The sequence below is a fragment of the Buteo buteo genome, chromosome 20, assembly GCF_964188355.1.
Source record: "Buteo buteo chromosome 20, bButBut1.hap1.1, whole genome shotgun sequence".
Taxonomy (NCBI): Eukaryota; Metazoa; Chordata; class Aves; order Accipitriformes; family Accipitridae; genus Buteo; species Buteo buteo.
In genome coordinates this window covers 16,209,612-16,223,407 of record NC_134190.1, presented here as the reverse complement: position 1 = coordinate 16,223,407, position 13,796 = coordinate 16,209,612, and the positions used below count along the sequence as shown (strand labels likewise).

The 13,796-nt window shown below is 40.8% G+C and overlaps 1 protein-coding gene across 1 annotated transcript in view; it reads left to right on the top strand.

The window, feature by feature from the left end:
• Positions 1-13,796, top strand: part of PHLPP1 (PH domain and leucine rich repeat protein phosphatase 1) — a 138,572-nt gene that overhangs the window by 65,030 nt on the left and 59,746 nt on the right. Inside the window, exons 2-3 of the mRNA XM_075052511.1 lie at positions 8,927-9,123; positions 11,122-11,247. Of these exons, the coding sequence (XP_074908612.1) occupies positions 8,927-9,123; positions 11,122-11,247 (323 nt within the window). The remainder of the gene's footprint in view (positions 1-8,926; positions 9,124-11,121; positions 11,248-13,796) is intronic.

The window sequence follows — 13,796 nt, the reverse complement described above, 5'->3', positions numbered from 1 at the left end:
GTTCAAGTAGTTATTTTGAGCTTATATTGCTGTGGTTCATGTTGAACATCTAACACTGATAAAACCTGAAAGCCGCTGTTAACTTCAGTGCAATTTTGCTCTTGAATTCCATCAAGACTCCAGCTTTGCCTAAAACAGTTGGTTAGCTCAGAGCTTTTGCCAATACAGCAGTTGCTTTAGACAGGGTAAGTATCCTTTGGGATGCCAGGGATTTTACTATGCTTGTGGCTTTATTGTACGTTGGGAGTATAACAAGTAGAATTCAATTTTGCATGACTTCACAAAAATAAATGTGCGTTTCCAGCATTCTGTTCAGCTGTGCTTTATGGGGGCTGAGTTGGGGAGAAAGGGGAAAGATCAGCTGAGCATTCATTGAGTCCCATCCTACAGAAGCTGTATATGCTCTTAGGCAAGTTGTGGTACTACTGGCAAGTTTGTAAGGCTTAGGTTTTTGGCCCCATCTATTCAATTTTCACCTCTTTAATATCAGTGCATATAACTAAAACTGTTCAGAAAGTTGAGTTTCCCAAGGCCATCTTAATAAGGGATAATTTGAAATGTGTTGCTAAAGTATTCTTTTTAAGAAATATATGTAAGGGATGTGATCAGATACTAGCACAAATCTCAGCATAAGACTAATTCTGTTTTAAATTTACTTTGAGCAAAAATACTCGGGTAGAAGCTGTCACTGAAGAATTTCTTCAGTAGCTTCCTTAAATGAATCCTAAGTTCAAGATCAGAAAGTTGGTTTAGGTAGTACTTCCTGGAAGCCTCTAGACCAATATTGCAGCTTTTTACAACTTTGTTAAAGCACAGGAGGAAGATGACATTTTTTCTTGATGGTTCCTTCTCTGGATATTTCAGTAATTTTTCCTTGCAGAGGTGGCATATGGTGGTTTCCCAAAGGATTTGGTATTCAGTTTTGCTACTGAAGAGCAGGCAACTCTCTCCCCTTTATGAGCTTTCTCCAAAATGAAGTATTTGGGCATAGCAACAGAATTCAGCCTGCGCCCTGTTGTATTTTTAACACAAGCAGAAGTCAGGACATCAAGGGTGCTGTGAGAGCCTCATTGTTTTGCTGAAATAAACCTGCCTGCCTGCATGTAACTTGCTTGAATTTCCTGCAGGCAAGTGAGGTGGTTGGGTACGCGTAGGGCTGGGAGTTTGAATGTGAAGGACCTGTGTTTCAGCATCAGGAGTTAGGGATAGATGGGATGAAGAGTTTAAGAACAGGTGGGTTTTCAGTTCGTTGGGGGTGGGTTGTGTTTCTGGGGTTTTGCTTATACATGCTGTACTCAACTGTAAAACCTGTCAAAATACATTGGAGCAGCTAGATCTGGAATTCACTTGTTACAGTCTGAACAGCTGGATTCCAAGGTTTTGGGTTTGCTGCCTCTACATAGTAATCCAGATGAACTTCCAGGGTGCTTGCTTGCTTTTAATTGCAAGTAGTGTTCTCTTCACCACTGCATATTCTACTTTAGTCTGTTACCTTTATTAAGTTGTCCTAGTGTAGAAGTCGTGCTGGTTAATAGTGGCTCTTAAATGAATTCTGCTGAATCACTGTTAGGTTTTTCTTCAGAAGATTTTGGCTTATGCAGGTTGACGTTTGGCTTTTGACAGTAAAGCTATTGCAGCTATTTTCCAGTGATAAATATGTGACACTTGATAGAAAAGCTTTTTAAAAAAAGTAATTTTTGTTACATTTTGCTTACAGTATCTTTTTAAGTGTTGATACCATGGTTTTAGGGCTCCTGTGTGGAGGTGGTGAGTCTTGTGAGTACAAGGTCCAAAGAATGATCAAGTGAACAAACATTGAACTCTGTCTCAGTGGGAGAAAGAGAGGGATGTTTTCTGCATTATGAGATTCATACAAACCTTTCCTCCAGTGAGGATTTAATGTAAGTGGAAGGCAGGATTATTGCTATAAAACTGGTAACTATGTTTTATTGCATCACATCATATAGTGATAATGCCTGTCTTTAAGGATGATCTTCCTGTAAAGTAGCAATATGTTTCACAGAGACTAAAGGCTTGTCTGTCTGCTACTGTGCCAGTTTTGTCTCATAGTGAATGTTTCTTTAAAGAAAAAGATTACTTAACGCAGTTCAGTAAAATCCAACATTTGTGGTCTGCTTTTGTTTCTCAGGTGAAAAGATAACAGCCTTCAAGTAGTAGAGCTTGAACTGCTAATTCCTAAAAGAAACTTAAACTACTTCAGAGCTTCTCCCAGCCCCCATAACAATACAGAGTGCAGCAAATTGAGGAGTATAACAAGTAAAGTGTATGCTAATAGTTACATGCCCATAAGAACAGCATAATGGTGACCAAGTCCCTCTTCCACAGAGCAATACAGAATCAATCGGCAGCCTTGTGTTAAATCTTACAGGAATTTTTAAGAGTCTAAGCGGATTTGAGTGCAAAAATTCAACTGTTGGTTTTGGAATGGTTTGTCAGGTGAAATTTTGCTATATATATACTTGGTCTGCTACCTTTGCAAAAGCATTCTTGGTTGGTTGCTGGTAGAGGTGAATCCTTGGTCTTAGCTGAACATAAAACCTGCTAATTCTGTGCCTTTATTCTTAAATTGCGACAGTGTGGACCTTCAGAAGGAAAAATACTTTTAATAAGCATGTAACTTTAAGTAGGCTTTCTTCATAAGTTTAAAATAAAACTGAGAGCAGTACAATAGTTTCGGAGTTTTCACTTGTGCTTTCTGCTTCCTTTGCTGCTCTCTCTTTTTTTTAAGTCCAACTTGCTGCTTTATTTTTATACATCTCGTTGCTGTAGGCCTTCCCTGGAGTCATCACCGCTGTCCTTAGTTTGACAAGAATGCAAGGGGAAGCGGCCTTAAATGACTGAGAAGCTTCAAAAACATTGCAGGCAGTAGCTTCCTCTGTACTTGATGAAAGGGTTTGGGCAAAAGTAGAAATCTGCCGGACGATCTGGCAGCGAGGGTTCAGCGGCAGCTATTGCGGCACAGCTCCCCGACGGGCGCTCGAGGCCTCTCAGTGTTTCGAGCGGGCTGAGGCCTCTTCGCGCTTACGTTTAGGCAAGGCCAGGGCTGAGCCTCGATTTGCAGGTTTGCAGGCCAGGCGGGTGTGAGGTGATCCTGGCTTCAGCTCGGAGGGACGGCGGGGACGGCGCTGCTGGGGTGAACTGAGGCTGATTCCGCCCGGTCGGCTGGGAAAGAGCCCGGCTTTCCTTGGTGGGTTCGGACCGAAGCCTTCAAAAGCGGCTGGCGGCTTGGGGGTTTTGTTTTTCTCCAGTGCACACAAGACTTGCTGTTCGCAGGATGTTAGCGTGTGAAATAGCTTATTTCTGAAACGGCTTGCTGAAAGCCGTGGGTGGGTTTAATTACATATCCTCTCCAGCAGCAGCCACCGTGTTACAGCTCTGGCCCCTACGTGCCATTCCTCTGCTCTCCTCGCTGAACTGCTCCCCGTGAGCTGTCCCTGAGGCCTCTCGGCCAGAAAGAGACGCGAGAAATTAAACCGGGCTGGTTTGTCTGAAAGGGCTTGGGGACAGTTTAGGAGGAGCAGCTGATGCAGTGGGGTTGAGGCAATGCTGGCCTCGGGCCCGGGGCCCAACTGCGCACAGATGAGGATGACGACCTCTGTAGCTGGCCCAGCTGCAGCAGGAAAAGGACATCCCTAAATTAGGCACTCGGAGTCATTCAGTCAGTTCTGAAAAGCCTCAAACTTAGACGTTATTCCTACTGAATAACTTAAGCCTCTCTTGCCACTGGTGAATACCCGAGATGGCTCAGGGCGGGCAGTCTCTCCAGCTGGCTGGGCTGGCTGCGCCATGCAGGTCTCGGAGAATTTTTAGTTTTCATTCCGTCAGACCAATATTAGTAATAAAAATAAGACCCGCTGCACAGAAGTGAATGCGTTTCTTATGTCAACACTTTTCTCCGCTCTTATTTTGGTAATGTCTTAAATTGTTCTTTAGAGGCAGACTTTATTGGCTGTACTTTTCAAACAGGGGGGAATAATAAGTACTTGCAACTTAATCAGCCGTATAGCTGCAGAGAGTTTTTTTCCTGAGTACTTTTATGTCCCATAATGAGCTGGTATTTTATAACTTCTGATGGTAATGTATTCCATATGCCTTCCATCTCTGGGATAAAGAGCTTTACTCCAGAATCCAAAGCAAGTGGCTGTGGGTATTTATTTAATAAGGTTTGAAGTCTTTGCACTAGGCGGGTTGTCAGTATGTTGCATACCCGGAGCTTCTTCGGGCTGCTCGTGGTGAGGTCTTAGTTCTTTAACATCATGGCAAGATTGCTGGTGTCCCATCCGTGCATCCTGCGAAGCAGGGTAGGGTTCGTGGTTCCAATGACAGTCCCCCCCATTTCAATCAAATTCCCCGCTTTTCTCTGTCCTTGTTCTAAATACCACTAGTTTCCCTCCAGGACTTGGGACAAGCTAAAACTGAGAGGAATTCAACCATGAATGTCAAGATAGCCAAATGAGTGGTCTGCTCTTAATTCCTTGAGGCATCTCCTCTAATGCCTCGCACGGAACAAAAGTCCTGTTGTGGGGGTGCTTAGGAGTTGCTGTAGTCTTGGAGTCCTGACAGGAATGAAAAATAATCTTTTTATGGTTTCTTGCTAAAATACTCAAAACTGCTCTGGTTGGGCTTAGCATTTGAAAAACATTTTCTGGTATGCAACTCTCCTAGATGTTCTGGCGTATTTGCCTCCACTCTGATTGAGGCAACAATAATTATCTTGTAAGTTTTTGGCAGGATTCAAATTTATGTTCAAGTCACAAAGGATCATCACTACCATTTTATCTGCATGAGTGTTGGCTTCAGTATAATATCACAGGCCCCTGTGAAAACTCAACTGCTGCCTTCGGGTATAGTTAAAACTGAAGAAAAATCTGAATGTGAATCCTGAAGAATCAAGAGTCTTCTAAATTTTGAACAGGAGGTCTGCGAGGCAGATTGAGGAACATAATTTCAGAACGGCTGATGCTTTTACTGAAAACAGTGCTTTCACTGGCACTGGTAGGTTGCCTCAAAAATAACTGATTTTTGGTGGTGACGCTATGGTTATGCGATAAATTGTGGTCTTTGATCCTTAGCCTTAAATCGCTCTGGTGAAGTCCAAATTGCCTCATGCATCCCTCCTGTAAACTTGGAAGGCAAAGGTCATTTGCCGCCTTCATTTGATTATTATCCAGGCCATAGGAAAGGCTGGTACACTTCTGAGCCCTTCCCTTCTCCTCCGCCCCCCAGCCTGTCCGGGATGAGCCCTCTTGCCGGAGCCGTGCTGTGGGGCTGTCCGAGGCCTCCCTAAAGTGAGGAACAGCCAGTGTTAGGATTGCTTCACAGTTTCCAAGTCCCATCCCGCTTCTGCTGTGGCAGAGCTCGCTGTCATTTAAACTTTCCCTGCTTTTATGCTCTCCTGGCAGCAAATATCTGAGCTCTTTAAAGCTGCAGTCTGTCCAAGCTTATCTTTCCATAGGCAAGGCTGCTGCTCGTCAAACAGCTTTTGCTCACGGTTACCTGCAAAACTTCTGCAGATTTAGGAATCTGGTTCCGCAACTAGTTGATATGTCCTTGAATAACCTCTACTTAAAATCAAAACAAGCCATCAGCTTCTGGCTTCCCCTCCCCCCACCCCTGCTTGCATGATAGTAGAACACTGTGATACTATCAAATCTCAGTGATTACAACCCTTTAGCAGGAAGAATAGTGAATATGTGAGCAGATTGCATCTCAGGCAACAGCATGTGATCCAATATTAAACATGGGTTTTTCAAGTTACAGAATCAGAGAATTGTGGAAGAGCCCAGGCTGGAAGGGACCTCGAAAGATCATCTGGTCCAAACAGATGGTTGGTTATGTAGTGAGGTAGACAAGAATAGGAAGAGAGAAACCATTTGCTTTAATGAAATAGACCCAGTATTACATTTCTCTATGTTCTCATCTTTTAGCTCATCTCATCTTTTAGCTTTAACATAGCAAGGGGTAGTACTTGCTGGGAGAAAGCACCTTAAATCCTTAGAGTTTGAAGGGGCTGTTGTTTAATTTTTTTATATTTGCAGGAATAAATGAAGATTCTTATCCCAGTAATTTTCCCATCAAATCTGAAGTTTGATAGAAAGTACAGTTCATACCTAGCATGAATACTTCCAGTGATGGCTCTGTTCCAGCTGTTCTAGTAAACATTTACTGATGATACTAATTGTTACTGTGACTCGTGACATACAACCTCTGTGAATTTATATGAAATTTGAAGAACTGCCTTTTAGAGACTTCAGAGTAGTTTTATGGGTCCAGCTGTGCCTAACTTCATGTAGCTAGTCCAAGAAGGTCTGGTCCTAGAAAGCAGGTTTCTCAGGCTTCTGGGTTTTTTTATGTTTTTCACTGTAACTTTTCTGAACACTAATTTTTCAGCACCCTTTGTGGAGTGTGGGCACCCAGTATGGTAGTCCGCTGCTCTAGGTACCACTAGATTAGGCAGGGTAATGTTACTTCTGTATTGCTCCTGAATGCTGTCATGTTTTCTGCCAAGCCTCTTGTCTGCAGCACTGTAGCAGGACCTCATCCTCTTTGTTATCCACTGTAATCCTGAAGAACTTCTGAGGTTTGGTGTTTTCCAGGACGCAGGTCTGCCTGTATTAAGTGTGAATTATGCCCTTTGTTCCTGGATGGGTGAAGTTGCATTTGGCTATATTAAAATGCTAAATGAGCTTGGCTTCCCAAGGGATTGAGGTTGTGCTTTGCAATCCTAAGGGGTTTAATCAGCAGTGGGTTGTTCTTTTGCAGTGAAGTTAGAGAGTATACAGCCAGAAACAGGCTCTGGAAGATGACTGTAAAGTGTCATTTTTGAGGTGAAACTGCCCACACTCCTGACAACTTTTCCTTACACAACCATACTATAATACTTAACAGGCACTTCTTACTCCGTTACAGAGATTTCATTGTTTCTGTGTGTGGTTAATTCTTTAATCAATGCTTCACGGCATGGAGTCCATTGTTCTGGACAAGCTAGGTAAATTATCATTTACTTTAGCAACCACATTTTTCATATTCCAAATGTAAAGTTTGATTCAGCTTTTGTGTTCAGCTGAGTTGCTCTGTGTAACTCACTTGTATTCCCTGTCAGGCTTTCTGTAGCTTTGCGCAGAACGGATGCCCCGTTTCCCTCTATTCTGTTGGGCAAAGCGTTTATCCACAGCTTCTGTTGTTGGATTTGAATTTGCTTGGCAGTGAAATTACTGCTTTCTTGGGGTACCTATTTTTGTATTAGATGCTGATACCCTGTAGGCATTAAAGGTTCAGTCTTTTAGCTTCAAGCAACAGTGCTGTTCCTGCAGATCCAAACTGGCAGACGTCGGTAGCCTAAATGCTAGTGTTTATTAGAGCAGAGCAAGGCTTGAGGGTAACTATGCCAAGTCTTGGCTCATTAAACCAGCAGGAAGATTCAAGAAGGCTGCTTTTAAAGATAAGGGCAAGAATTGGCGCAGGGTAGGCAGGGGTGAGAGAAAGACAGTGGGTAGGCCATGTGGTAGGTGTCTTCTATCTTCCCATAGATAATTTGAAGGCAAGAGCAGACTCATTGAGACAAATGAGCTGTCATACAAGCAGGAGTAATAGCAAGTTGGAGTAATAGTGTGCAGCACTTGCCACTGCTGCAGTTTAATTGGCATTGGTCTGAAATATCGGGGTTAGAAGACAGGATCAACTTTGCTTTTCTAGACTCCTAACTAGTTATTAATTCCTTAATTTTTAAGAATTTTGCTAAAGATTAGTGTAGGAAAATGAGTGATTTATCTTTTATCATGATAGGGAAGCTACTTGGAATTAATGTAGCCTTTGGTTTGTTTATCCAGGAGAGCTCCCTTCCAAAGTTTCACCAACACTGGTGTTCTTACAGAAATTTGAACTGGTTTAACTTGAACATGATCACCTCTTGTTTCTGTTTGCAGAAGACTTAGTATATTTGGATAACTCAGATCTGCGCTGGACTGTTTAGGGTTTGATGGAGTCACTTGATGTGGATAAATACTTCATATTAGAATGAGTAAATCATGCTTCTTCCCATTTCTATCCTAAAAGAATGTGGTCCTGTAAGAGTAGAGACGAGATGCTTGTCTTTGTGTTGCCATTGTTAATGATGGTTTCTATAGAGTAGAATCTTATTATTAGATTAGATTAGTAGTGTCTGAGCCATTTAAAGTCATTTAACAGATTTGGTCTAATTGATAGCCTTGCTAATAATCTAAATTATTATAAATAGCAAATTCATTGTAATACAGACAAAAGAACTTCACTCTTTCTAATGCTTCACTCAGACTGAAGCAAGGTCTTTGAGGGGTTTCATCTAGGTTGTATCTGTTTACACTGTGGCTGAGCGTACTACCTCTGCTGTGGGGTTTGGACTCAACAGGATGGGCGGGAGACAGTAAGAACTGTATTCTTTGGGAAGCTATTGAAGCTATTCAAACCGTGACCTTAAGGATGGCTAGAAGAGACATGAAAGCGCAAAGGTGCGGGTGAGCATGCAGTACATCACCCCCTTTTGCAGTTACCAAACAGTCAATGTGAACTCAAGAGTAACCAATTACTTACTGTTGAGGATGAACATTTGATTTCCAGATCCCATAGAGAAGACCGGTACCATTAATTGGTACTTCTGTGACTACTGCAGATTATTTAGTGTGGTCTGCTCTCTGTGATACCAACCTGTCATATACTTCTATTTGTGAAAGAAGCCTGTACTGAAGCTGATACTAAATTACCTGCTTGCGTGGTACTAAATTACCTGCTTGCATGGTTTTGAAGCTGTGTTTCATTTGTTGTGCTGCGGTCTGTAGCTTGAAAACTTGCTGATGAAGTCTCAGGATGACTTGAGAGAAAAAGGCAAAGATTTTCTGTGATTAAGTGGATGCTTTTGTTTCTATTTCAGGAAAGCCCCACAGCATTGGCAGCTCCGAACGGATTCAGCTCTCAGGAATGTACAATGTTCGAAAAGGGAAAATACATTTGCCAGTCAACAGATGGACAAGACGCCAAGCTATCCTTTGTGGAACATGCCTAATTGTCTCATCAGTAAAAGAAAGCCAGACTGGAAAGATGCATGTTCTCCCTTTAATTGGTGGAAAAGTAAGATGTTTTATTTTATGTATTTGCTTGCTTAACCCCTATCTCTTTATGCAGAGAAGATTGCATTCAATTATGATGATTCTGACCCCCCCAAAAGCTTGTTTCTGTAAATAGGATTATCAAAGTATACAAGTGACTTTTGATTATGGTCAGAGTCATATTTAACAGTTTATAATGTTTGGATTAAAATCCTAAAGAAAAGCAAAGGAAACACATTCAGTTTCTTTTTCTTGTGTGCAGTGTTAAATGTTTTACATGTGCAATAGTACACAGCCAAAGGATACATGGAGCTGTATTGTGTATGATCTGTACCATACCTCCTCATCCAGGCTTTATCCATGCTGGGTTACTTTTAAGATCTGAAAAGTAATCAATAAGGGTGTGGACTTATTTTTAACATTGGAGGTTTTTTGAATGTTCAGTATTCTATGAGTACTGGTCTGTTGTAAGCTAACAGCAACAAACATTGTTACTTGTAAAAAGCTGAAACTGGACTTTTTTCTGATTGATTACATCTGAAACCTAGGATGTCCAGTCTGAACATAAGGAAATTTTATTTTTCATGGTGAGGGTGACCAAGCACTGGCACAGGTTGCCCAGGGAAGTTGTGGAGTCTCCATCATTATGGTCCTGGTGAGCTGGCTGTAGGTTGTCCTGCTTCAGCACTAGGATTGGACCAGGTGATCTCCAGAGGTCCCTTCCCACCTCAACCATGCTGTGACTCTGTGAAACTTTAGTGAAGACTGTAAGACCTAGTAGTGTTTCAGAACACTATTATTGGCTTGATTAGCCAAGGTTATGGGAAGAGAATCATTAGCTTGAGGATGAATTTACACCTGAAGTAATGCTTCTTTACCTTGCATACTGATAAGTTTGATTCTTAATAGTCATCGGGAGAGAAACAAGCTTCACAATGCTATATATGCAGACTAGGGTTGATTCATTAATATTCTATACTAGCAATGTGGAAAGTACTGCCGCCTTCTAGGAGCTGTTTTTCCTATCTCCTTTCATCATGATTCTTCACAAGATTCTTCAACTCTTCTCTGGAAGTACTGAAGTAGAGACATTGTCCTCTTTTTAGCAGCAGTGGGTGAACTTTGACAGTGAATTGTATTCCTGGCTGTAGCACCCTAGAGAGGACAGGGTTCAGGTCCCCCATCAGCCTTCTCTTTCAGATGAAAAAGTTTTTTATTTTTTCTTAAATTCAAAAAGAGAAGAGATTGTGTACTTTTTTTTTTTTAATTGCTTAATATGGAATTTCTAAGTTGTTTTTGCACAGAAAGGCCTCGTGTAAGGTAAAACATGCAGGCTGTGTTAAGCAGAAAGTTGACAACAAATTTTAAAAGAAAAGGAGAACCAAGCTGAGAAAAATGTACTGAGGGCTTCTGCTGACAAAGCTTGGGAGGAGGATGCTTGGCACAGAACTAAGTGTTTTTTAAATTATCGCTCAAAAAATATTCTTCCTCAACCCCATAAATACTCTGCACTTCCTGGTTTGCAAAGGCTTTCCAGAATGCAGTGCTGAGACATTGAGACCATAAGTTGTGTGGGACTTCTCGTGTATGGTAGCAGAATGATGTATTCTGAGTGTTTTTTAGCAAGTTGAAAAATGCCAAAGAATTAAATAGAGCTGTAAGAGAAGCATTTTGTTAAGCCTGTTTTTAATAACCAGGAGTATAATTGTACTTTTAAAAGTTGTATAAAGACAGCCTTAAATGTGTTTCACTAGGAAACCTTTTATGGTGCTCAGTCTTTCTTAAGATGTTGACGTTCTTGGTGGTTTTCTCCTTTGGTTCATTTGTCCTGCTGTTCTCATTCCTTGCTTGTGTAGATTTCAAGAATATTTGACAGCCAAGATCCAGCTTGATTGCTTGAGAGGGTTAATCCAACTCTACTTGATGAGCTCCTCTTGGGCACACTTTAACTTTGCCCTGGGGACTTCTGGAAAGAGGCTTTTGATTCTTGTTCACTGACGGTTTTGTGTCTCTACTGTAGGTGGAAGAAGTGAAAAAGCACCAGCACTGTTTAGCGTTTAGCTCCTCTGGACCTCAAAGCCAGACCTACTACATTTGTTTCGATAACTTCACTGAATATTTGCGATGGCTTCGACAAGCATCAAAGGTGAGAATAGAGTTAATTCCCGCCTGAATGGAATGTCTGTAGCATTTCCCCCAGTTCTGTCTTCTCCACGCAGTGATATAGTGCCTCTTCTGGGTTCATTGTCATAAACTGCTGCTGCTGCTGTTAGTGTTGCACAAAAAAACTCAGTTTGAGAGCTCTTGGTAACAGGCAATAGGAAGGTGAATTTTTCTGCATTTATGCTGAGACTTCTTTCTACCATGGTTGTGTAAACAAAGTGCTGTGCTGGACTTTCTCCCTTTTCTCATCTTGATCCAGCTGGATTGATGGAGTGAGATCGTTAGAACAAAAAAGATGACAAATATAACTGTCAAAATTTCAGTTTAAAAATTTGTTTCAGTGTTAATAAAACATAAAATAGTGTTGGATTTTTTAAATTCATTCCTTGCACAGAGCCTAAAGATGAAATTTCTAGAATTAAGGAATTATTCTCTTGCTTGGAAATGTTGCTGAATCTCTCTTTAGTTTTTTAACTACTTGATTTTTGTTCTTTTTAATAAGCAATCATTTTATGTCAGTAAAAAAAACATTACTAACTAAAGACTTCATAAACCAAATTTTATACTATGCTTAGAGCACAATTTATTATGGGAGTTTAGGTCCTGCATTATTTCATTTGACTCCTCAGTTCCACTTTGTTGTTGAAAGGTTGGTTTTGCAATTACCTGTTTTATCTCTTAATCCCTGCCACTTTTTTGATAAATCCTCTTTAAAATAATTTATGTATCTTGAACCATTGTATTTTTATATTTTTAACACACAAGTTATTTTGCTGTGCTGTCAGCCCTCTCTCTTTGGTTTTCTAGTTGGGCCTAAACTGTCCATTAGTTTTATACTTGATAGGGCTGTCTGTTCATGCTCTTTACTATGGTAAAGCAACTTGGTTTTGTGTGGTACTACTTAGAGATATTTATGGCACACTAGATGTGTTCTGTCTTTTTAGATTGCGATAATGTATTATGCAGCCTACTGCCCATGGTACAGCCTGGGTTGTGGGCTTTTTTAAGAGGTTTGATTATGATGTCAAACTTTCTTCGAGCAGTAACTATTGCACCTCCCAACACATGCATCATTTAAGATGTCCTTTAGTTTTTTTTCTAGTAAGTTTTAAAATTCTTTTGAAAGGCACTGTTCTGGCATCCCTGCTCAGGTCTGTTAAGGCTCAAGGTAAAAATCCCCAAGGCATGTTTTATGAGATGGTGAGGCACGGTCTGTCAGGTTTTTGAGTTCTTGCTGCTTTGTGGCTCTCTCTGGGAGAGTAGTGCCCTTTCATCTCCAGAGGCTTTGACATCAGATAAATGAAAGGCAAATCTAATGAGTGAGAAAAACAGTGGAAAACAATGAACTTCAGAAGTAGAGATAAATGGCCAGAAAGCCCCTCTGAATTACTGGCAGCATAAGCTTGTTCTGTGCCATGCTGTGCTTCTCTCTTTCTCTCTGGTTCACCCAAATGACTAACAGCATCGGGACGATAGCCAGCATGAGAACATATCCCCATGCACTCATGATAACCTCCCATTTTTCTTATGTAAGAGTAGAAAGAAAATAGATAGTCTCAAGTGTCTTTTTAGACTGTCAGAACTGAAGAAACTCGCTATGCTGTGGTTTTTGTTGGTAAAACATGCTTTGAGGAAAAAATGTTGCTTCGTTTTTCCCAACTCCCCACCCCTCAGCCCCAAAACCTGAGATTTGGCGTTCTGGATTCATGGATTCTGAAACAGTACTTTGCCGCTTCAAGTTGCTTTTTTAATGTTTGGGTTTTCTATCCTTAGACTGAAAAACATAGAGACAAGCATGATTGTATGCAAGGCAGTTGTGTGGGACTTACTATGCAGTAACACTGTTTCTGAATAACAGAAACAGAGAAACTAGTAATGCTGCAAAAGTAACTCAAATTTCCTCCAGCTGATGCTGTTCGTGTCCAAGTGCTAATTGTAAGGTGCATCATCCCTGATCTACATGTAGAAATAAATGAGAAGAAGTTTCATCTTCAGGTCTGTAGTTCAGTCAAGCTAGCATTCTCACATAGGAAAAAATCCCCAACATTTATGTGAGGTACTCTGCCTCAAGTGTTTGGAAGCTACTCAAGTTCAAAGAAGTGAAACATTCTTGTTAACCAAGAAAATACCATGTAAAGCATTGTATGTCTAAAGGCAAGAAAATTGAGGAAGGGAGATGTTATGGCGCTCTAACTCTGAGCTCCTAGTTGCTTGTTATGGGCTAGGTCACATGATAATTACAGATTCCTTTTTAATAATGGTGTTGTATATAGTACTTGCACTTTTGTGAATTATTATGAATAATATTTAAGACTGTTTTAAATATAGATGTTGTTTAATGGCATTCGTTTTGAAACTGACATTTGTGTTAACTTATGTTCAGGGGTAGTTTTTCTGCAGTCCATGTTCCTGATGTGTGCTGCTGAAAACTGAGGCTTCTGAAACTTACAAGTGTAATGAAAGCTTTAATTATAAATTTGAATGCAGAAGGAGATCCCTGGTAAAGTGTTTCATTACAATTGCTCAATTCAG